This window comes from Schistocerca cancellata, chromosome 1, assembly GCF_023864275.1.
Source record: "Schistocerca cancellata isolate TAMUIC-IGC-003103 chromosome 1, iqSchCanc2.1, whole genome shotgun sequence".
Lineage (NCBI taxonomy): Eukaryota > Metazoa > Arthropoda > Insecta > Orthoptera > Acrididae > Schistocerca > Schistocerca cancellata.
Window position 1 is genome coordinate 590915112 of NC_064626.1, and position 26599 is coordinate 590941710.

The 26599-nt window shown below is 42.2% G+C and overlaps 1 protein-coding gene across 1 annotated transcript in view; it reads left to right on the top strand.

Annotated features, from left to right (window-relative positions):
* LOC126088285 (odorant receptor coreceptor-like) overlaps window positions 1-12133 on the top strand; it is a 121014-nt gene extending 108881 nt beyond the window's left edge. The window contains exon 7 of the mRNA XM_049906448.1: window positions 12074-12133. Coding sequence (XP_049762405.1) covers window positions 12074-12133 — 60 coding nt within the window. The remainder of the gene's footprint in view (window positions 1-12073) is intronic.
* Window positions 12134-26599: the final 14466 nt, after the last annotated feature.

Consider the following 26599-nt stretch of genomic DNA (forward strand, 5'->3'; position numbering starts at 1 on the left):
AGAAACTTCAAAGTGAGCGGTAAGATTCTAATCTTCATATAGCTCATAGCGTTAGATTGTAGACATGTCATACCCCAAAAACCAGATTTTGTGGCAGATACAGAAAATTTAGTTCAGCTGAAAACACTGATAGTTCTCCGATCAATAGCTGTGTCAACGTAGATAACTTTGAAATCCAACAGGTAAAAAATTCCCGAGGCAATGGAAAATAGTCTTTTCATATTGTTAACACCATTTTGGATAACAACTTTTTTGAGATAACTTTCCTACATTATACCCTTACGTTATTAAATGACAGGGTATATATCGAGCTAATAAAGTAAAGTTAGGAAATAAGATACTTTTAATCATTTACCATTTGCGTTAGGTCGTCACTGAAAATTTAAAACACTGAAATTAAAAAAAAAAACAGTCAGAACTACTGATCAAATCCTGTCAGATTTTAAGAAAAACACACGACAGTTTGAACACCAACTCTAAACATCATTAGCATCAATACCTTCATGGACCCATAGCAAGAAAACTGTGCGCCTGTGGTCTTTTTGTCACATAATTCTGTATCCACAGCTCATTAATAACCGGTATTCCAACGGTAGCAAAATGTGAGGAAAACATCAGCGTGCTAGAAACAGAAGACTTCGCCATGTGCACGAAATTGTACAGTGCTCTATTATTGGCGATCCGAGGCTAAGGAATCACATGCAGTGAACTTTCGACGGAAAAAATGTAACTGCTTTTGTATACAGAATGATTCTTATTAACGTTTAAGAACTCTGGAAGTGAAGTAGATGGCGTTGAAACGTAGGGCTGCAGACGTCAGGATATACCCCAAGAGTGGAAACTAATGACGAACTTATGATGTCACCAAATTACGTGAAAGGGAAGTGTAGTCTAATCATGCCGGTATGGGGCAGTATTGTACGTCATTCCGTTAGGTTACTCTGTTTTCATTCTTGCGAGAGTGAAACGTCATTGGAACACTCATCTAAATTCCATGGACACTGGTTCAGAGTAGATTAAAAGCATTTAATACCGTCGGCATATTAATGAATAAATCATGAACTGAACCATACATTTCTATTAAATCATGTCCTTAGTTACGACCAAGAGAAAAAAATGCTAGTGCGAGAGTGAAAAGTCATCAGAGTAGTCAGAAAAATTCCATGAGCACTGGTTCAGAATAGATTAAACCAATCAATACCTTAAACATATACCGGGTGATCAAAAAGTCAGTATAAATTTGAAAACTTAATAAACCACGGAATAATGTAGATAGAGAGGTAAAAATTGACACACATGCTTGGAATTACATGGGGTTTTATTAGAAAAAAAACGAAGTTCACAAAATGTCCTACACATGGCGCTGGACAGCAAAACGTCAGTGACTGCGTATGACAATCGTGTATAAAAGGAGCTGTAATCAGAGAGAGAATCACATGCGCCAGCAGTCGCAGCATGTTGACATTACCTGAAAAGGCGCTTTTAGTGGAGCTGTATTGTCAGAATGGGGGGAGTGCTAGTTCAGCGTTACGATCCTATCCCCATAAGAAGGGGATTCGAACGGGTAAAAGTCCGTTGACAAATGCAGCTGTGGCGAGAATGATTTCGAAGTTCGAAGCCACGGGTTGTTTAGACGATAGACCCCGTAGTGGCCGACCGAGCACAAGGCGTAATGCTGCTGAGACAGTTCAGGAAGAAATGGAGACTGTAGCGGGTTCGTCTATGCACGGGGAAGCCAGAGCTCGTGCAGTCACACGTCGCACCGGCATTCCACACACTACTGTTTGGTTGGCACTTAGGCCTACCCTCCGAAGCTATCCGTACAAAATCCATCGGCATTATGAAATGTTACCTGGGGATTTAGTGAAGCGGAGGGCATTTGCGGTGTGGGCGCTTCAAAAGATGGCGGAAGATGACGATTGGTTGAGTAACGTGTTGTGGACCGACGAAGCTCATTTCATGCTCCGAGGGTCTGTCAACGCCCACAAATGCAGAATTTGGGCTACCGAAAATCATAGAACTGTCGTGGAAACTCCATTGCACGACGAGAAAGTCACGGTATGGGTTGTATTTACCACATCTACCGTTATCGGGCCTTTTTTCTTCGAGGAAATGCGTGATTCTTGTTTTGTAACTGCTACCGTGACGAGTGAGAGGTACGCCGATATGTTACAGAATCGCATCATCCCCAGTCTGGCTGATAAACACCTCCCGGAACGTACGATGTTTATGCAGGATGGCGCTCCACCCCATACTGCTAGACGCGTGAAAGATCTCTTGCGCGCGTCGTTTGCTGATGATGGTGTGCTCAGCCGCCACTTTCGTCATGCTTGGCCTCCCAGGTCCCCAGACCTCAGTCCGTGCGATTATTGGCTTTGGGGTTACCTGAAGTCGCAAGTGTATCGTGATCGACCGACATCTCTAGGGATGCTGAAAGATAACATCCGACGTCAATGCCTCACCATAACTCCGGACATGCTTTACAGTGCTGTTCACAACATTATTCCTAGACTACAGCTATTATTGAGGAATCATGGTGGACATATTGAGCATTTACTCTAAAGAACATCATCTTTGCTTTGTCTTACTTTGTTGCCGGCCGGGTTGGCCGAGCGTTTCTAGGCGCTATAGTCTGGAACCGCGCGACCGCTACGGTCGCAGGTTCGAATCCTGTCTCGGGCATGGGTGTGTGTGATGTCCTTAGGTTAGTTAGGTTTAAGTTGTTCTAGGGGACTGATGACCTAAGAAGTTAAGTCCCATAGTGCTCAGAGCCTCTTACTTTGTTATACTAATTATTGCTGTCCTGGTCAGATGAAGCGCCATCTGTCGGACATTTTTTGAACTTTTGTATATTTTTGCTTCTAATAAAACCCCATGTCATTCCAAGCATGTGTGTCAATTTGTACCTCTCTCTCTACATTATTCCGTGATTTATTCAGCTTTCAAATTTATACTGACTTTTTGATCACCCGGTAAATGAATAAATAATCGATCTGAACGTTGCTGTTATTCTATTGTTCCAGTGGCCAGAAACAAAAGTAAACTATTTGAAACAGGACGTTACGCTCAATACAAATGCGGAACTACTAAATATCAGAAAGTGAGATCAAATAGTGTGTGCTACCTGTATAAACTCACTGCTTTGATGAGTTAATTACAGCGCGATGGGCGTTTGGAGAAAGTTCATTAATTTTGACTGTGTGTGCCTTGCAAACTAACAACCAAACAATTGCTTGTCACTAGTGCGATAAAAAAAAAAAAAACAATCCTTCATAATACAGCTTCGCAGACACGCACATTCGGATGATTTGTCAGGCTTCCCTAGTAGCGTACAGTAGTGCATATAGACTTCGGCAGTTTTGCATAAAGCTGGTGCACAGCAAATAAAGTCACATATTGGTGAAATCGCACGTTCGCACGATTTCACCCCTGAATCGAGTATGCTGTTTCCACCGACATCAATGACTTAAGAGGGAACTCAGGCTCGAATAGGATAATGATACGTAAGCAAATAATTCACTTCTATTTCAAAGGTATTATCCTATTATTCGACGTGGTTGATTCCGGGGAACAATTGAAAAGTAGGTAGCTGGACGAGTGTCATAATCACTGTGCTCCGTCGTTCATTTTCATTGGTTCTATGAGATATACTGCTACGTAGGATAAAATCATAAATACGTTTACACAGATGCTCTACAGTAGTATCAGAAAAGAGGTCAATACAAAATATTTTCATTTCTATCTCATTTATGAAATAACCTCTCATGAAAAGAAGGAATGAAGTATAATAATTAACGCCCGGTCGTCTACGAGACGGATCGCAAGAAGGGATTAGGGCGGAGTAGGAATGGAAGCCGAACGTTCCCGTCCAAACGATTTAGGCAAGTCAGAGAAAACCTACATCTGGATGGCTGGACAGGGATTTGAACCGTCGTCCTTCCAAATGCAAGTCTGACACTGATTGCATCTGGCGCACCTCTTGAATTTGCGTGCTCAACGGCCTGATTGGCTGTCTTCATACTCAATTAACTCGGAAACGGCGCAACGTATCGAATTTTTTTCAAAAAATGGTTCAAATGGCTCTGAATACTATGGTACTTAACGTCTAAGGTCATCAGTCCCCTACAACTTAGAACTGCCTAAACCTAAATAACCTAAGGACATCACACACATCCATGCCCGAGGCAGGATTCGAACCTGCGACCGTAGCGGTCGCACGGTTCCAGACTGTAGTGCCTAGAACCGCTCGGCCACCCTGGCCGGCTCGATTTTTTTTTTAATTTATTTCTCAGCACAACCTAGCTTGCAACTCTCTTACAACCTTCTCAGACTGTTTATGACCACCCTGTATAAACACTTTTTAAACCCAAAGGCACTAACCAATGACGGAACCCTGGATTATAATTAATTCCACACATAAAACCCGCAAAACCAGTTATAATTCAACAGAATTTTTTGAACATTCTAGCAAGGTAGCTATAGCTGTTATGATGGAAAGTACAACCACAGCCAGACAGCATTGCGGCGGCTCTGAGAAAGCAAATTTTAGTTAAGGTCTGTCTTGCAAAGACCATCCACGGAAACACAGACCTCCCTGTGCTGAAAGCTGAAAGGCTTTTCTTTTAAGATGCTTGTCACCAGATTAAAATATCTTCAGTTCTTTGTTGGTAGTGCACTGAATGAAGTACACAGAATCTGATAGCGTTTTACCCACTGCTGCCATGGGTTTGCTGGTAATTCGACCTTCAGGCTAACATGTTCTAATCCAAGGCCCCTCAGCTGCGGAATACCAGAAGTTGGAAGTGTGCGTCTCAAGTTGGCAGAAGGCAGGCAAGGGCAGCAGGCTTCACATACAACACAAGGAAAAACGTTGCTGTGTCGACATCGATGCACTTGAATCACGGTTGCTAATGGCTCTACGGCTAGTTAGGGTAAAGCCAGTAAGTGAAGAACATAACTGAGCCGACACTGCGCAGGCACCGCTCTCAAATCGGACAAAGCCGCAAGCACTAGTGCGACGCGATAGCACTAGTTGATGGATTATAGCGTGCAAAGATACAATAGAGCGAAGACGTCTATCGATAGTAGGTTCAGATCCGAAAAACGGCGCAGAAGACAGTGTAGTACATCCGAAGTAGCTGCGGCGAAACGAGAGTGAGAGATAAACAATTCTTGCGTGTCAGGATATGCTCGAGTATTCTTTGGGCGTTGTTGGTTTCGTATATCGCTTGGCTGACAGGAGTTACATATAGAAAAGCTCTGTTAATTTATTCAGCTTGGACAGTCATTCAGGAGCGCATTCGTCTGTGGCACGCTTTTAGCGTCAGCTCGTGCTATGCCCACTTGTAGTGGCAATGGAGGCAGCAGAGCGGGCAGGGTACCCGTGCTGTCGGGAAGTGGAGCGCTGAACGGCGTCATCGGCACCACGTTGAGTCGACAGTGGCGGCCAAGCAGTGGTCGTTGCCGCGATGCGTCTTCTCCATTGCGTTATCCGGTGTCAAGCTCTGAACCGTTGGCCAGGAAGCATCGAGAAGCGGCTGGCGTCTACAGCGTTGGCAAGTGGTCCACAAAACACCTTGTTCGACTAGATATAGATGTCACAGGACATGTAAATTAGTACGTTTTGCACAATTGGTTAGCATTTCAGTCACCTCGGTCAGCATGTGTACTGTTGCCTTGTAGCCACAGGATCCATCACTGGCCCTGATAACTTGTTCCATGCATGATGGCATCGATGCGTATAAGGCGCCAATGGTGTCCTATGGTACAGCTCACTAAGTTGCATTCACCTGTTTCCAAAGTTCATCTGTGGTGATTGGCACTGGGTCACTGCGCTGCACCTGTCGTTTCGCCATATCCCACAGGTTTCGATTGGCTACAAGACTGGTGGTCTAGCGGCTCAGAACAAACTGCTGAGATCCTGTGACACCATAAGGCACGTGTTCGGGCAACAACATGTGGTCGTACACTGTCTTGCTGAAAAATGGCGTCTGGAATGTTGTGCAGAAAGGATATGACTGTGGGTCGCAGGATGTCATTCACGTAGGTCATACTGATCACAGTGCCATGGACATCCACAAATTGTGATTTTTGGTTGTATCAAATAGCACCCCGTACTATAAGTCCGGACAAACTGATGGAAATCCTAAGGAAACGTGGAGTTGACTGGAGGTATAGACGGCTAATTAGAAATTTATATTTGAACCAGAGAGCAAGAGTAAGAATAGGACGTGTGATGAGTGAGGAAATTGAACTGGGAAGAGGTGTAAGACAAGGTTGTTGTTTATCTCCAACACTGTTCAATATATATCTGGAGGAAATAATTAGTGAAGGTTTTGATGAAAGAACCTCTCCTTTGTGTAGGGGGTCGGAGAGTGGAGTGTATAAGATTTGCAGGCGACATGGTAGTGATGGCAGAGAGTGCAACAGAGATGGAACAAATGTTAGATGATCTAAACACAAAATTAGAAGAATATGGAATGAAGATTAACAAGAAGAAAACGAAAAGCATGGTAATTGGAGGAAAGGGGAGAAAATGCCGTATGAAAATATGGGGAGAGGAAATAGAGCAAGTGAATAACTTCAATTACTTGGCAAGTGTAGTAATGGATGATACATATTGTTCAACAGAAATTACGAAAAGAATTGCAACAGCAAAAGAAGGATTAAAGAGGAAACGGAAATTACTTTGTGGACCACTAAACAAAGATCTGAGGAAAAGACTTCCCAAATGTTACATCTGGTGAGTTGCACTATATGGTGCGGAGACCTGAACATTGAGGAAGGAAGATGAAAGAAGATTGGAGGCACTAGAGATGTGGATATGGAGAAGAATGGCAAAAATGAAATGGGAAGACCGAGTAAGGAATGAAGAAGTATTAAGAAGATTTGGAGAAGAAAGAAACATGCTGAAAGTCATCAGAAAGAGAAAACGGAACTGTATTGGACATTGTATGAGGAGGGACTGTTTATTAAAGGAAGGAATAGAAGGAATGGTGGAAGGAAAAGGGGGACGAGGAAAAAGAAGATATCAAATGCTGGACAATATCAAAGGAGGCAAATATTCAAAAATGAAAAGACTGGCTATGGACAGACAAAAGTGGAAGAAGCTTAACCCATGACAAGACCGGCCGTAAGGCAGTATACCATACTACTACTACAAGGCCTTGAGGTGGTACTGTATGTTTTGGGCCAATGCAGTCACTGTGATGCCGTTCCCAGTCTGTGGCGACCCAAAATGCGGCCATCATTTTCAAACAAACAGAACCTGTATTCGTCCACCCGCCAGTGTAGCCGAGAGCGCTAATGTGCTGCTTCTTGGACTCTGGTAAGGCCCTCCTCGTTAATCCGCGGGACAGTTTCGATCCTGGGGCCGGTATGCCGGACAGTCTGGATGTGGTTTTCAGGCGGTTTTCCACATCTCGCTAGGTGAATACTGGGCTGGACCCCACCTTCCACCTCTTATACGACTTTTAGACATTTGAAAAAAAAACGTTCGCACCCTTCCTTGGTTTACACTAGACGCAGACAGCTGGGGTAGACTAATTCCGTCCTGAGGGGTTCGGGGTGGCGACAGGAAGGCCTTCCGGCCGCCCTCTGCATCTAACACTGCCAAATTAGTAGTAACTTGGCCGACCCCACAATGGCGGGGAACAAAGGCCGCAAGAATGAAAGAAAGATAAGAACATGTATTCGTCCGAAAACACTATCTGATGCCATTCCTGTCCCCAGTAATGTCGCTCGGCACACCACTGCCGTCTAGCATGTTTCTGCATATTCGTCAAAGGTAGGTAGAGAAGTGGACGACGCATACATAACCCTGCCGCAATAAACGGCGACAGACTGTCACCTCTCATGATGTACAATCTGTTACACTCCAAATAGAGATGGGGCCCCTCCACGCCCGCACCAAAGTGGTGACCAAACCAACAGTTCTACTGTCACCTCCGTAAACATGTTATTTATCTAGTAGGTGGATCACAGGATGCTGGGCTGTGATGTTGTCCGTGCGTCTGGGTAAGGCTACGCATTAACATGGTCCATCAGGTGATAGATAGTGGACGAAAACGCGAGTGAGGGTAGCGATTTGAAGAGCAGAGGGAAAAAAGTGCCATGGCTCGTGCCGTGGGAAAAAAACCTCTGCGACAGTGGGATGGGTAGTAAGAGCAGTAGTGGCTTACTAGCTGCGATAGCTCATGCAAGGTTGGATTTGTTAGTATATGTATCATGCATCATTACCGTGACAAGCGATGGCGATGTGTCCCAGTTACTGCGGCTGCTACTTTCCTGGAACAATCAAGATCGTTATACAGTAATGGGAGATCGGCCATAGATCATCTCACTGTGTGGGGGATGTGTGGAGCTTGTTTGCATGCAGTGTCCGGTACGGCTTCCCTGTGTGGTGCCAGTTATTCGGCAGTGTATTTCAGCTGGATATCCAGTAAATGCGTCTGATTAACAGGGGCTCGCCTGTGCCGTTATGTTTGCGTATGCTTGGCCATAGATGTTATGTCCTTGCAAGTATGTCTTTGGGTCTTTTATGTTTCCATCTATGGTTGTGGTCGTAGTTCCCCAGGTTCAGAATAAACGGGTTCTGCGAATGTCTGGAGTTTCTGTATAGTCTTGTGGTGAGTTTGTGGATTACCTCCGTGAGAGTCTCAAGTCGGTATTCCCGGTGTAGGTCCGCGATGCGTGTGTATCATGGAGCATTGCTTATGATTTTGAGTACCTTGTTTTGTATGAGCTGCAGACGGCGCAGGCGTGTAGGCGCAGCGTATCCCCAAACGGGAGCTGCGTACGTCATCAGGGGTCGGATAAGTGTCATGTACATGGACCTCGACACCCTTCTGTTCAGTGTGCTACGCCTGTTGAGCATAGGATAGAGCTGATTGAGCCTCGCGCTAGCTCGGTTGGTCATGTGTTGTATGTGGTCCCCCCAGAGTAATTTCCGGTCCAGCCAGACACCGAGGTATTTGACTTTCTCGCGGAAACGTATTGGGCGTGCACGTAGAGTTATTGGTCTGCAGTAGCGGTGTTTGCGCAGTTGCTTCGGTCTTTTAGTGAACAGAAAGGCTTCGCACTTGTCGACGTTTACTCTAACCGACTCTGTTACACTCGTCCGCTGTTGCGCCAGAGACGAGGTGGACGCAGGTCTGTCCTGCAATGCCATTCGGATGAGCCGGCCACGGTGGCCAAGCGGTTCTAGGCGCTTCAGTCCGGAACCGAGCGACTGCTACGGTCGCAGGTTCGAATCCTGCCTCGGGCATCGATGTGTGTGATGTCTTTAGGTTAGTTAGGTTTAGGTAGTTCTAAGTTCTAGGGGACTGATGACTTCAGATGTTAAGTTCCATAGTGCTCAGAGCCATTTGAACCATTCGGATGAGGTGTCGATTTTCTCGGAGGGTTGGTCTGCGTCGTGCGACCTTACCCATCTCGTCGTGCTCTGCGGCCTTCTGTGAACCATTCTGCACACAGTTGTTGCACTGCCGAAACACTTCGCCATACACGAGCAGGAATTTTCCGGATGGATGCATCACGCTTTCTCATGCCAATAATGGCGCCTCTACAAACCCACTGGTTTTACGGTACGCCGCGTGGGGCAGCCGTGCGGTCTAGGGCGTCTTGTCACGGTTCGCATGGCTCCCCCCGTTGGAGGTTCGAATCCTCCCTCGGGCATGGGTGCGCGTGTTGTCCTTAGCATAAGTTAGTTTAAGTTAGAGTAACTAATGCGGATGCCTAGGGACCGATGACCTCAGCAGTTTGGTCACACAGGACTACAAATTTCGAATTTGACGGTACGATTCGCGCATACTTCTGAGAGCCACCCTGCGCCTCTACTCAGGTCATACTGATCCAGGAAAGCTCACGGCGCCTTGTACTGGTTACGAATGCCGGTGTTCGTTGTATCTGTTATGTTCGATTCTTTGATCATATTTCACCATCAGGTGTACAGCTATTGTGGCTGCGTGCAAACAGCGACAACGAGACCGGCAGACACATTTTACCCGTCTGTCCCATGTCTACTCGTTCAAGGTGTTTGTCCTGAACTTGAGTGTACTTAACGGCACTCGAAAGCTGCGGCTAACAGAGTCGGCCCTGTTTCTTGGCCAACTGACCGAATAACGACGGCTTGGCTTGATCAGCTTTAATAGCTGCTGCTCCCTGCTGACTTTGCATTAGTGGCTGTGTCGGTGTGTAACGCCCAACACTCTGGAACACAGGCAATGACAGGCGCAATCATAAGCGGCTGTAGGTCGTCCTGTAGAAACTTCCTTGAAAGCTGGTCTGATGGCTGCTCGCACAGTTCAGTGATCAGTGCTTTCTCTCTGTGGCTGTGGCCTGGTTACTGCTCTACCAAGTTCTGCGACACTTTGAAACCCTTACAGTGGAATAACCATGAAGGAACTTAGAGTTGCTGATACTGTAGAGCATCACTGTATTCTAACCATACTAACCATATGTTCTAAAACCTAAACATTTACATGAAGCATTCTGAAAAGCTTGTAAGTCTGTTGCATGGTGGGATCTACTGATATGTAACTGTTAACAAATAATTCGATACATTGCGCCATTTCCGATTTAAAGACTGGAGTTAGGCAATCAGGTCATAGTTTACACAAAATTAAAATTATTGCCGGAGACAGTGTCGCCAAACCTGTTTTTCGTTTGGTTTCCTAATTTTGTCTCATAATGAGCATTTAAAGACGTGGTAACTCACGGACCCACAGATGTTTGTGAGTTATTGCATTTTAGCAAAAGCAAGTTCTTGAATTTGCAAACACATTACTACCTGATTGGTTACCTTCAGTGCTAAATAATTCGGAAATGGCGCAAATTATCGATTTTTTTTTCTTAACAGTTGTTTCTCAGCACAATCTCCTCTGCAACACCCATAAAGGCTCTTCAGACTGTTTCTGATCTGCTCAGTATTTATGAAAAGGGATCATCTAGAAAGTGACTATCATGTAGCACAGTGAGACACCCACGCCATACCAAATGTTTGAGCCACTGAATTGGTGTTGGAGCAATTATAAAAATTGTTTCTCGTAGTTCCACAAACAGTGCTACTTTACCAGTGGTATCACTGTGAAACCAAATGCGATAAAAGTAGAGTAAAACATGTTTTCGGAATACTTGTACTTACGTCAATTTGATATTGATATGTGACTGTACCTATTTTAAGAAAATAATAATTAGAATAAAGATTTTATTGCTAATACAAAAATGGTCTATAGTGTTATGAATGAACCTTTTCAGACGGTACATATAGGATATACTGGGAGTGCGTACAGAGCTACCGGACACCTATTGTTCCAGGCCACACATTAATTTTTAATTGCTAGAAAAGTACTCTTTTTTATGGTTGCAAAAATTTACTATTCCATCTTGCTCAAATCTTGCCAAATTTTCAAACAGGACAATGATTGTAGTGGAGTTTTCAATTGTATCGATGATTTTCTTTGATAACCCACCAAAATATGCTTTGACTAGTGGCTGTAAACCTTATCTCTGTTTTACTCCCTAATTGTTCGATGTATAATTTAATCAACAATTCAAGCATGATATATTTTAATAAGTATGTTTACCGAGACGTTTGCCTTCTTTTTTTGTGAAGAAACTGGCACCAAATGTATTTAAAGAATTTCTTGTACACCTTGCTTATCTGTTTTCCAAGCATGTAATCTGGTTACCATGTGTCTTTTGTTACAATAGCCTGCCAGCTTTCTCAACCACAAAAATATTCTTTCGGTCATTAGCTTACAAATGGGTTGTGTTTTGTCCATTGGCTTTTGCCGCAACTATCACTTTCACTGCATGTGGGATATTCTGTGATTTATTTGTTAACAAGCTGTATTATACTAATACTTCGTCTGGACGATAAACAAATACACTGGATAAAAGGTACCAGTCCATTGATTACAATACTCATCAACATCAAACAGATCTCTGTTTTGTTTTCATGTGCATACACAGTTATTGTTGAACGTCACGTTCTCATTTGAAATACGTTAGTAAATAGTACAGAGGGTATTAAGAAGCACAATAACATCAGTTCTGTTCATTATGCCTACAGGTGCTGAACGGCGCATATACCTTATTCAACATGTTGTATCGCCTGAATAGCACAAAATGAGTTGAACAACGCTGGTAGTAATGTAACAGTTCGTGGATGGTTTTACTTCATCTGGAAATTTACCAGAGATGCACAAACGTAATTCTTACAAACCAAGGCAATCTATTTGTATTTGCACTTAAGATATAGCATAGCACAATTTATTTTTGTTGTGATTTGTAAGAGTGTGAAATATAGAAAATACATCATGTATAAAATAGCATTGTCATGACAATGTCAGCTATGGAAGTTCTTTTTCTTAAAGGAGGAGTGTTTTAATTAATGGTTTATTAGATAACCTGAAATCCCGAGCGCCCCTGATCAAGCCAAATGCAAATTTGTTTTTTTTAATAATCTGGCTCAGATGTTCCATTGTAATAAAGGCCCTAAGTAAAAATCCTTCGAGGTGTTTGATCTCCTTACGGATCATAACTAGCGCTCTAGACCAGGGCTTGGTTCCTCAATAAATTCGCACCGCTATTACAACTGAATTGAAACACTCTCTAACATACACAGGGTGTATCACAATTAATAGAGTAAACGCGTACAGTTGAAAGTACACGATACTATAATCAAAAAAGTCTCAGTAAACATAGGGTCGAAAATGCATACCTTAAGAGCTACGAACAAATTTCCGTCTTCAATACTGTGAAGCAAATCTCTTCTACTGCAAGCTCTTTGCTTTCCACATTTTTGGGATGAAGTAGTATGGATAAAAACAAGAAAAAATGTCCAGTAAACATTTGCTCTAAAATGCATACCTTAAAAGTAATGAACAATTGTTCATTGGAAGAGATGTGTTTCCAAGTATAGAAGATATGTGTTACCAAGTAGTGAAGATGACTTTCTTTAGTTTCCTAAAGACTGTGAGAGGTTCTGAACAGTATATTACAGGACAATTTATTCTTTTCTAACCTAGGGATATTTTCTGAAGAAAACCGTTTTCTTTTAAGAACAGGAGTGTTCCTACCTACAACCTTATACGCTTATGATTGTATGATTGTTCTTTGATTACTTTGACTAGTAAGAGTTTCTGATGACTGATTTCAACTGAAGGATCCCATATATATATATATATATATATATATATATATATATATATATATATATATAATTGAGGGAAACATTTCATGAGGAGAAATATATATTTTTCCCATGTGGAATGTTTCCCTCATTTACTTTGTTATTATTTATATATATATATATATATATATATATATATATATATATATATATATATAACACTGTTTGCTCTTACTTCATAGTAAGACTTCATTTCCTATATATATATATATATATATATAACACTGTTTGCTCTTACTTCATAGTAAGACTTCATTTCCTTTTGGCAAGGTCCAGATTTATCCAGAGCATTACAACCAAGACAAATATATTAACCAGAATGACAGTGTAACTTTGTACTAGTTTTGAAACTGACATTGTACTCCAACATGCATAATTTGTATTTATTTTCTCATTTCCAAGCACTCGATAAATGCAGATGAAAATGTTACAGTGTTCGCTGTGATATGTAAATATTTTGTGCCCAGTAATCCAAAAATGTGGATAAAGTGGTACAAAGTTTCTCAAGTTGACTGTATAATAACTCAAAAGCATGAAGTTTTATTCCCTACTGTTATATTAAAATCAGTAAATGTGGGAGGTAAAAAAACTTGGACTGAATGCAATACCTACATTGTTTAACATACCAAATAAGCCCCAACAACTCAGCTGTAGGAAAAACCACACATGAGTGATAATAAAACATCAAATGCAAACAAAACGCAGAAAAAACCAGTTCCATAATTTTTGCTACTTCTGATCCACAGACGAGAAGAACCTTCAACACAATTGTTCTTGAAGCAAAAGTAATTTATTTAAAATATATTCATGGATTAGAAAGTTGAATGAAGTGTAAGAATTCTCTAATCATTAGACTTGGTACAAAACTGTTACGTGTCAAGGGAAGTGTCTGTCATAATGATGTAATAGAAATAGATGCTTCTCATTCACGAAATATGTTTATATTCCTTTGCTTTCAGCGAGGAAGTTGCAATTATACATATATTCGGAAGAATTTTGTCATGAATAATTTGTAGTTGTCAGTTAACCAGGCAAATTTGAGTGTTGTTATATTTATTCCACAATCATTCATGTCTCATGATATTATATTAACATTTGGAAGGCAAACATATAATGCTTGTTTCTTGATTACGTGCAAAAATAATTCAAACCGAACATTAACATTACGGCTTAGTTTCTTACCGCTAGGGGCGCTAGTGTCACATAGTAAGAACTTCCACATCTGTGAGTCTCGCGACTGTATGATTGTGTTATTCTGTGCTTAACTGACAAGTTCATGGAGTAATTATGCCTTTTAGTGCCACACGTCGATTTGAAATTTGCGCATTAGGCAAAAAAATAAAAGGAGCACATTCACATACCATTTCTTTCTTTAAATCAAACCACTGACCACTGAAGGCAAAACGTAAAATTTCCTGTTAAATACATGACAGACATTGAAACTCGTAGAACTAAACTGCCTAACAGCTCGATTTATAAACAGTAATAACTGAAATAGCCCTGGTGTGGCGTAACCTTAAGAACTCCAGTCCATAATAAAAGCAATGTAATGACTATTTTTCGTTGCCACATTAGTTTCTATTTTTGATAAAACAATGGCTGGTCGTTTAAGTAGTGGCTCTTTCCTTAGCAAATGGTTCCGCAGTTCCTTCACATCAGTTCTGAGTACTCGACGTCCTGGAACACGAAGCTCCATGGCTTCTCGGACATTCTTTGTCAGGCGTAACATGCAACAGATTTTTACACATACATTTTAAAAATCTATTTTTTCCTCTTGCCGTCATTCCCTCGTCAGTCAGCAGCTGCTTAATTCATTTATATTCACTTTATCGTTTTAATTTAATCATCATCATCATAAACTATTGGCTATGCCTTGTCGATTTAGCCACGTCCCTCTCTCCATTGTCATCCTCTCCAATTCTTCATACGATTTTTTCCGATATCTTCTCTGATGTTATTAAAATACGTTGCTCTTGGCCTGCCTCTTGGTTTTTTCCCTAAAACTTTTCCTTCAAATACATTCCTTAGGAACTGGTTGTGTCTCATTATGTGCCCTATCATTTTTTATTTTCTTCTTCCGATATAATTTAGCAGCGCTCTGTTCTCATTCACTTCTCTTAAGACCTGTTCATTACGTTTTCTATCTACCCAGCTTGTTCTCGTCATTCTTCTCCATATCCACATTTCCATTGCTTCCAGTCTCTTTTTCTCTGCCTTTCCCAGAGTCCATGCTTCACATCCGTATGCTAAGACACCCTGTATTTAATAGCAGGAGTAAAAACAATACATTGTTACCTGTTTTTCATGAACGCTTCGTTCGCTCATGTGAGCAGCGTATAACCTTTCGCAGCAAATGTAGAACGGGTCCATCATGGCAATTAGGAACAACGATTAAGTACAGAATATTATTAAAAAATATCTCCAAAACTGTTACCGTTCCATTAATTGAAATTAACGAGATTTTTACACTTTTATCCATCCATGTGCTGATGCATGTCTGCCAAAAGTAGAATAGTTGTTTCGTCTCTTCTGGAAGACGAAAGTTTGTAGTTAATGAAGAGTGTGAGTAATACTGTTACTTTCAATATCGTGCCTGCTGAAACGTGGGTTCTGTTATTGCTAAATCGCAATATGTACCTTTTAGTAAGGTAAGTCCAAATAGTACGTTGTATAACGTGAGATGGAAACAATTTAAAAGCAGACAACTTTGACAAAGAAATTCGATACTTCAAATAAAATTTTTATTGAAATTGGCTTTTCAGTTGTTCCTCATATCAGCTGTGCATATCTTCTCATAATATGAATTCATCACTAAAACTAGTAGAGATACTGAAGACGTAGGAATTGAGGCTTTCAGTGAAGGTATTGCACCTGTATCAACTAAAGTTTCTTATAGGTTAAATATTTTCCTTGTTCAGAATTATATTTCATCAACAACATTTCTGCAGAAAATGAGTAAAAACTGCAAGAATTTGTTAACTTTCACCTATGTCACTACACTAGCGAAGCCTCAAGAAATGTAGCAGCATAAATACGATGCGGCAGAAAGAGCAAAAGGAAATGGAGAAAGGATTAAGTTAAAAACCGTTTAGTTTTTCAGAATCGATTTGGCGATAATGTTATACACGAATAATGAGTTCATTGCATCAAACCATCAGTAGACGTATCAAGCAACCTCTCAAACTACTTCAGTGACGTTAGTAACCAACCTGTATATTGAAAGTCCGTGGAGTCATCAGTAACGAGCATATTAGATGTATTTCTGGATGGGTGGGAGCCTATATCATATTTCTATATTCCAGATCGTTATATATCTAAGAAATATACAGAGGTTAAAAGTTAGTGAAAACCCAGCATTCCATTGAAAAAGTTCGAAGATATAGACATTATTAATTTATATTCGACTACTAAAAAGCAAAGAGTCAAGGAGGGCATCTCCAGTAATAAGGCATACACTCATTGACTGTTTGGGGACACAACTTGAACGTTTTTTGCATGATATCTGACTTGCACTATTCGTGTTACTTACAAATGGGGAAACCACTGTATTATATTATCCAACGCGTAAGACACTGACATTTCTCGAGTGACATAGTTATTTATTAAATTAATTACAAAAGATATATGTGTCCAATCGACATTTTTGGGTTGCCTCTAGAGCTGCTTTGGTGAAAAAAGCTGTGCTCTGTCCTTTCCTAGTAATAAAACTTTTTAGGTTGCTAGTTTGAAGTTTACAACGTATGCTATGTAATGAAATGTTCAGCACACCTTGGAAGGTGGATTATACGTTAGTCATGACGATTCGATTGGTTCCAAGGGTTGTGTGTATGGGATGATTTACAACTGATTTTCATGTTGTGTCAACCTTTTTTTTCCTGTGACACAAATGTATAGAAGATCAAAGGTCTTTGCGTCGACAGCTGTAAAGAAGTAATATGTCAGATTAGACGATTCTCCATCCAGTCCAGATAACGACAGCTGTAGGAGACCCAGAAGCATCAGTGTTAGGCCCAAAGAACGTGTCACATGTGAGAGCATGAAAATCCCAGTGTTCAACTTCTGGACCATGCGCAACAAAGTGCAAAGATTGAAATGATCCTAAAAGGCGGTGAAGCTCACATAATAATAGGAACAGAGGGATAGTTCAAAGTAGGCGGTGAAGCTCACATAATAATAGGAACAGAGGGCTGGTTCAAAGTGAAGTTGACATCAGTGTGATTGTTTTTTTGTTGAGAAAATTGAACCGTACATGGAAAGAATAGGCTAATAGGAAGTGAAGTTGATATATTTATCGTAATAAACAGGAAACTCTTATCCATCTAGACAAAAACTGGATCAGTTTGAGGGACTGTTAGGGGAAGATTCAGTGTCTACCCACCACCAGACTCACCTTCTGATGTCTAATTTCTAATATCTAATGTCATATGTAATATATTTTCTATCGACTAAAACTAATGTAGTTGCTCTAGCGGCGACAACAAACAGTTCCGACCAGTTTAAGGATGTCCACATCAAAATTGGTATTAGTGACAATGAGGCAGTTGTAACAACTATGATTACCAAAGAACAAGGGACAACTAAATCAATTAGAAAGATTGAGTAAAATGCACAACGAAGAAGTAGTGCCCCTTCTCAATGGCGAACTTGAAACATTTAGCTCAGGATAGGAACATGTGGAGGAAATATGACTCAGGTTTAAAAGAACAGTTGACTATGCAGTGGATAGGTGTACATATATCCGGTAGAACAGTTCATGAGGGGAGGGACACTCCGTGACTTACAGTCAACGTGAAGAAACTTCTAAAGAAAAAGACGCTACTGCATAACAGGCGTAAAACAAAGCATAGAGCTACAGATAGACAGATAGATAGATACTGAATGAAACGCGTTTGGCTCTCAAGAGAGTGATGCGTGAGGCCTTGAGTGACTACCGAAGTAGAATACTGTCGAAACATCTCTCACAAAACTCAACGAAATTCTGGTCGTATCTAAAGCCTGTTACTGACACCAAATATAATGTCCACTCACTCACGGACGAGACGGGAACTGAAACTAAGGAGCAGAAATGCTTAGCTCCGGTTTCAAATGTTCCTTTTCGAAAGAAAACCTAGGAGTATTGCTACCAGTATAAATCTTATATCACTGGTAGCGTGTTGCTCAGACCAATTTGAATCGCGCGCCAAAAACACGTCAGCCAATCAAATACTGTGCTCGACATCTATTGAGCATCCCAGAGAACATCCCAGAGTGCCCCAGAGAGCATCCCAGAGTGCCCCAGAGAGCTACAACACCAAGAAGAATCGCTTCTCGGCTTTTGGCAGGATCAATGTGTAGTATTTGTGGCCCTTAAAAGGGCCGTTTGTTGAGAACTACTAATTTCAATGATTATATAAAGTACAATCACCCACAATGCGACAATCTTCCAAAGAAGAAGGACCACTCGCCTTCACCCATAAGTGAACGCTACAATCAGAATTTATCTTACAACGTCTACGACAAGACAGAGACAAACTCCCGTGCGGAAAAAGGTAGGAACCCTCACTAGCAATAATAATCTCAGAAACAGGAATAGTACGGTAAGCTAAGGTTTCTCTAGTTTCAAAGGATTCCAAACCTGCTCTACCTGCATTATTACAAGCAGCGAAAGCTACAGTCAGCCATCCGTTACCCAAACTAGAGGTAGAAGATACCTTCATTAAAGAAAAATTAAACCTCGCACAACAAAATAAAGTAGGTCCATGAATAAGAACAAATTGAGTAGTTTTACCAACTCCTCTAGTTTCATTCTTTTTACCCTTCCCAGAAGATGTCGAAGCACCTAGAGTGCCGTCCACATTGACAAGTGATTTGTAAATAAGCATTCGCCGACGGCGACGAAAGCAACGTTTACGCATCATTGTAAGAAGCAGTGCCTCAGTGAGTGAAATACACTGACGAAACAGAACCACGTCACCAAGAAGGAGTTGTGCGACATAAACGAAAGTTGGTAGGCGTGTTTCTACATCTGAAAGATGCTGTCTATTACAGTTTCGCACCATTCGCGTAATTTTTGCACTGGTAGCGCCATTATGAGGACGCAAATCAGGTTTGCCTTAAAGCACGTAACGACAGTGGGCGTTAGTTGCCTTAGAGACTGGACGTTGTGAGTTGATGCTAGTCAAGAATGCCTTTAAGACTGCAAAGAAGGCATTATCAACACTTCACTGAGTTTGAACGAATCGTGTAATAGGGCTACGAAAAGCTGGATGCTACTTGTGTGATATTACAGAAAGACGTGGCAGGACGGTAAGCCACTATACATGATTGCTGACAGCGGTGGTCACCAGAAAGTAAGGTTGCAAGAAGACTATGCTATGTATGGCCACGCGGCACTACCGAGAGGGAAGACCATAGTGTTCGGCGTATGGCTCTGGCGCATCGTACTGCATTTGCAGCAGCAGTCTAAGCAGCAGTTGGCACCACAGTGACACATCGGACTGCTACGAATTGTTTGCTTGAAGGACAGCTCCAAGCCAGACTCCCTGTAGCGGGCATTTCACTGACTTCCAGACCATCGCCATTTGCGACGTCAGTAGCGTTAAGCGGAACCCGCTGGAGGAGGGAGGAGGGGGCGGGGGCTTTTGGGCAGGGTAGAGGTCTGTTGTGTTTCTTCATGAAAGCTGGTTCTGCCTCTGTGCCAGTGACGGCCGTTTGGCGGAGAGAAGGAGGCTAGTTGAGGGCCTGCCACCAACCTTTCTGCGTTCCAGGCACACTGGATATACACTCCTGGAAATTGAAATAAGAACACCGTGAATTCATTGTCCCAGGAAGGGGAAACTTTATTGACACATTCCTGGGGTCAGATACATCACATGATCACACTGACAGAACCACAGGCACATAGACACAGGCAACAGAGCATGCACAATGTCGGCACTAGTACAGTGTATATCCACCTTTCGCAGCAATGCAGGCTGCTATTCTCCCATGGAGACGATCGTAGACATGCTGGATGTAGTCCTGTGGAACGGCTTGCCATGCCATTTCCACCTGGCGCCTCAGTTGGACCAGCGTTCGTGCTGGACGTGCAGACCGCGTGAGACGACGCTTCATCCAGTCCCAAACATGCTCAATGGGGGACAGATCCGGAGATCTTGCTGGCCAGGGTAGTTGACTTACACCTTCTAGAGCACGTTGGGTGGCACGGGATACATGCGGACGTGCATTGTCCTGTTGGAACAGCAAGTTCCCTTGCCGGTCTAGGAATGGTAGAACGATGGGTTCGATGACGGTTTGGATGTACCGTGCACTATTCAGTGTCCCCTCGACGATCACCAGTGGTGTACGGCCAGTGTAGGAGATCGCTCCCCACACCATGATGCCGGGTGTTGGCCCTGTGTGCCTCGGTCGTATGCAGTCCTGATTGTGGCGCTCACCTGCACGGCGCCAAACACGCATACGACCATCACTGGCACCAAGGCAGAAGCGACTCTCATCGCTGAAGACGACACGTCTCCATTCGTCCCTCCATTCACGCCTGTCGCGACACCACTGGAGGCGGGCTGCACGATGTTGGGGCGTGAGCGGAAGACGGCCTAACGGTGTGCGGGACCGTAGCCCAGCTTCATGGAGACGGTTGCGAATGGTCCTCGCCGATACCCCAGGAGCAACAGTGTCCCTAATTTGCTGGGAAGTGGCGGTGCGGTCCGCTACGGCACTGCGTAGGATCCTACGGTCTTGGCGTGCATCCGTGCGTCGCTGCGGTCCGGTCCCAGGTCGACGGGCACGTGCACCTTCCGCCGACAACTGGCGACAACATCGATGTACTGTGGAGACCTCACGCCCCACGTGTTGAGCAATTCGGCGGTACGTCCACCCGGCCTCCCGCATGCCCACTATACGCCCTCGCTCAAAGTCCGTCAACTGCACATACGGTTCACGTCCACGCTGTCGCGGCATGCTACCAGTGTTAAAGATTGCGATGGAGCTCCGTATGCCACGGCAAACTGGCTGACACTGACGGCGGCGGTGCACAAATGCTGCGCAGCTAGCGCCATTCGACGGCCAACGCCGCGGTTCCTGGTGTGTCCGCTGTGCCGTGCGTGTGATCGTTGCTTGTACAGCCCTCTCGCAGTGTCCGGAGCAAGTATGGTGGGTCTGACACACCGGTGTCAATGTGTTCTTTTTTCCATTTCCAGGAGTGTATATTTAGAGTTGTGGTGTGGTCTGGGGTGCGATTTCGTATGGCAACAGGAGCACTCTCTTTGTTATCCTATGCACCCAAACTGCAAACTTCTACATCAAGCTGGTAATTCGACCTGTTGTGCTGCCATTCATGAACAACATTCAATGCGGGTTTTTTTTCCAACAGGGTAATGCTCGCTCTCATACCGCTGTCGTAACCCAACATGCTCTACAGAATGTCGTAGTGTTGTCATGGCCTGTTCGATCACCATACTGTATGTGTCTGCAATTGAGCACATATGGGACATCACCGGACAGCTCTAGTGTCATGCACAACCAGCATTGACGATTCCTTTTTTGACCGACCAAGCACAACAAGCATTTTACTCCATCCCACAAACTAACATCAGGCAACTGTACAAGATTCTTGCCGTTACACCGATTATTAATGTACCATCGTTCAACATTTGCAATGGCCTTTCTCGCACTTACATTAACCTGTGTTAGTTATGTAACACATACAAATGTATTTTCGAAATTTCAGTACTTTACATTAATTATTTTTTGGTTTTTCGTTTTTTTAATGTCAATGTAGATACTAGTGCCATTGGCTGAAAACGTTAAAACTGAGCTTGCTCCAGGAAGCAATGGAATCCCTAGCAGTTTAGTTATCTCTTCTTCTTACTACTATCTCCTCCCATGAACCACGGACTTGCCTTCGGTGGATTGGCTTGCTTGCCTCAGCGATACAAATAACTATACGGTAGGTGACGTTCCAATGGAGAGTATCGGTTGAGAGGCCAGACAAACAAGTGGTTCCTGAAGAGAGGCAGCAGACTTTTCAATAGTGGTAGAGGCTTAATGACTGATCTGACCTTGTAACATCAACCGAAACGGATTTGCTGTGCAGGTACTGCTAACATCTGAAAACAAGGGAAAGCTACCGCCATAACTATTTCCGAGTGAATGTGCCCCTACTGAATGGTTAAATGACGCTGGCGTCCTCTTGGGTAACATATATCGTAGGTTTCATATTCCGCCATTCGGATGTCTGGTCGAGGACTACTCACGAGGATGTCGTCGTCATGAGAAAAAAAACGCGTTCTACGGATCGGAGCGTGAGTATTAGATACCTTAATAGGGCAGGCAGGTTCGAAAATGTTTAAAGGGAAATGGGTAGGTTGAATAAAAATAGAGTGGAAATTAGTGAAGTTTGGTGGCAGGAGGAACAGGACTTATAGTCAGGTGAATACTGGGTTTTAAATACAAGGCCTAATAGGGATAATGAAGGAGTGGGTTTAATAAGGAGTAAAAAAGTAGGAGTAAAAAAGTAGCTACTACAAACAGCATAGTGAACGCATTATTGTGGCGTAGGAATATGGGTAAGCTCAACTATCTCTGCAAATGATGTTGAGACTGAAGAAATATTCGATGAGATAAAGGAAATTATTCAGATAGTTAAACTAGACGAAGATTTAATTGTGATGGTGGGCTGAAATTCGCTCTAATCAATAATAGATTCAAATGCAGAAAGAGTCACCATGACATATTCATAAATAGAAAAGACTGTCCAAACCATGTTTGGGCATGTTGTTTAGTGGAATAATAGAATTTCATAGGAAACCTGTACTACAGAATTAGTATTCATGGGAGAAAGATATTTACAACCATTGTAGCTGTCATATGTACACAGCGCTGTTCTACCACAGTTACTGGTTCGCTATCTTGTCCCGAACGGACCGTGATTGACCCCTTTTTTCTTCTTGCAATTTTGAGGTTATGCTCAGTACAGAGTTGGCATGTGAAGAACTGATAGCCTTACCAGTAAAGAAAAGCCATAATTGTCTTCGTCCAACTTGAAACATGTAACAAAATACTTAATGTGGGTCTTCCTGTTGAGAAATACTTTGTGTGGCAAGAGGTTCCGCTGATGCTTTGTAGTTAGTTTGGTTTTGTGTGATTAATCATTGTAGTTCAACTTCATTTAGTACAACAAAATTTAGTCAGATAACCATGCAATTTACTGTACTTTTCGTTGTGGATGGAACATTTCTATCGACATACTTACATCAGGGGCCATGATGTTGGAGCTTACCTTACATTGGAAGACCTGGTATGCCATGTGACGGTGTGAGGTTTGTGGACTGGAGGCTCACTGGAAGTACAGAATTCGTGGTGAATTTGCAAACGCTCTTCAATTTGATATAATGAATCGCTGACCAAATAACTGGTAAAACCGTTTCCACCATACAACAGAGACAGATAAACTCCAGTAATGTGCCTAATGCGTACTGTGTACATTGGCTGTTTCGACGGAGTGGTCGCGCTATTTATCCAGCCGCTGACACACGTTAAGCAGAAAAGTTACTGCGAGAAATGAACCGTTAAGTCATATCTCAATTAGGAACAAGAAATACGCTATAAATACGCGGAACTGTCTGTGTTCCTCTCGTAACATCAATGGTATAAAAAGTAGTACATTGATTGGTCTGTTTCTTGACAAATTGTTTGCCGGGCGGGGTGGCCGAGCGGTTCTAGGCGCTCCAGTCTGGAGCCGCGAGAGCACTACGGTCGCAGGTTCGAATCCTGCCTCGGGCATGGATGTGCGTGATGTCCTGAGGTTAGTTAGGTTTAAGTAGTTCTAAGTTCTAGGGGACTGATGACCTCAGATGTTAAGTCCCATAGTGATCAGAGCCATTTGAACCATTTTTGACAAATTGTTTGCTTAGTTCTATCTTGGGTTCATCTTGGGCAGACGTCTGGTTGGTGATTTTTCTAACGTTTCTACAGTACGATTGGCTGGCTTTATTAAAGCTTCACATTCCAGTGCTGGTGGCAGACTTGAGTTCGGAGCTGTCTAGATCAGGAATGTTGTAAGGGATGTGTCAGAACTCTCCGTTACATAAAACAATATATCCAACTGAACGCAGTTCTTTGCATTGTGTAAGCACTCGGATGTCGATAGTAACAATCTGAGGGTGAAACATGGGAGCGCGATTCTAAGCAGTGTTGTGAGACGAGGTCTGTCTGCGAGACTGGCGGCAGTAGTGTCGGTCGAGAGCTGTGCAGCTGCAGCAGCAGCGGCTAAAGTTTATTTTTACTAAGAATGAATTTAATAAAAAGGAGTTTCCTTGGGTTTTGTTAATTACTAAATACTTTTTGAGAGGGGATTTCATTAATTAAGTCTATTTAAAACTTCAGAATAATCACGAACAAGTATTAATAATGACAATGAGAATGTGTCATTAATGATGGAGTGCCAGATTAAAAAAATATTTAAATTTCAAAGTTACATTACCAAATACTAACCACAGCATGTTATTTAGATGTGGGAAATAATTATTATTATCTGGAGGGTACGGAGCCTTCTTTCACTGACAAGCAAAACATGGGATTATTGCAAACTCGGAATAACAATCACGAGCCTAGCACTGCCATTGCTTCTGCGCTATGCTTGCGAATTTTACCTTGAATTCCATCTTCAAGCGTAGTTAAGCCATCTAAATCCCTCCTGGCTATATAAATGAGATCAGGCTTTGAGTGTGGTAAGCGCTGCTATCGCCAACGTGAGGGCAGCGTGACACGTCTTCTGTCTCCGAGCTCTCGACCGACACTACTACTTCCACTCTCGCAGACAGACCTCGTCTCACAACAATGCTTATAATCGCGCTTTCATATTTCGCCCTCATATTGTTACTATCGATATCTGAGTGCTTATACAATGCAAGGAAAAGGGTTTAATGGGTTAAGTTGGATATATATTGTTTTATGTAACGGAGAGTTCTTACACACTCCCTACAACGTCCATCCTCTTAGCGTACCTGGGCCACACTGGAAGATGACCAGTATTTGTGGGCCACACGCAATATACTTAACATTAACAATAATTACTGGAGAAAAAGGGTGTGGGGGGGGCGACGGTCGGAGGTATATAGTTAACTCTTTTAAGTAATTTAGAATTTATTAATTTATGATTCTTTATTCAACAAAATCAGGACAGAGTTTATTTGAAGTTTTATACATGAGAGTTCATTAATAATTTTATAGAAAATTAATGTGACATTTGACTTTGAATATGGGAAAGTAATGTGTTAGGTTCGGTCTAAGAGGATGCTATTTTCAGAGTGTTCTCGAGAAGTGGGTCTGAGATTTGCGTAATTTCTGCTGATCGTGTGCTTTACTGTTGAAACTAACCGTTCACAAACATATGTGCTTCTAAACGAGAATAACATATGTAACGCATGACTGCACAAACAAATGGCTCTGAGCACTATGGGACCTAATTTCTGAGGTCATCAGTCTCCCAGAACTTAAACCTAACTAACCTAAGGACATCACACACATCCATGCCCGAGGCAGGATTCGAACCTGCGACCATGACTGCACAGCGAGGGACATTTGTCTATGGGTAGGTATGACTTTTAAAAGTCGAACAAAGACATACGATCAAATTTTTCTTTTAGCTGAATTCCAGACTGCAACTCTATGCATTCTATCTGAAAAACTTCTGCCGACGTATCTACATTGTTTGTAAAAGGTATTAATAAATATAAAAAATATTATTTTTCGGAAATCCTGAAATCGATGTTCAGATGCTTGCTTAAAATGGTATTGCATGGCTGTGTATGTCATCTTGCCCTTAGGATTATATTTCAATTGATCACCCAGAACTTCATCTGCATTGAACTATGTCACCTACAAGACGTCATTCTTCCAGATCTAAAACAAATATTGACGAACGTTGTATGACTCTTATAACTATAAATCCAACCAAAAACGAGCGAATAATATCCCTATTACGTTCAAGTGTGTGAATAAACTGTTTTTATAATGTTACCCATTTTCAGCAATCCTGCATGTGTGCTGTGAGCGGAAGTACGTTATACCGTCTCAGCGGCAAACATTTTCGAGATAATTTGTGAAAAAATATTATGTGCTATGTTTATTCTTCATTAGAAGAAGAATTTGATAGTATGTAATCAGTAAAACTGAATGTAACTACGATCAGAATTTACTGCAGTCTACTTGCTTACATGTACGGTGCAGAAGAAAGTAGCTGCAAATATTCTTACAAACGACTCCCTATAGATGTTATACTTCAAAACGTAGGAAATGTTGCTATGGATGGAACCTCCCGTCGCTTGTATCAGAAGATATCAGAAGGTAAATTAACATGTGACAAATGGTAGCTGAACACCAAAATGAAGACGAGTGCCTAAAATGCCATAGGTAAATACTGAC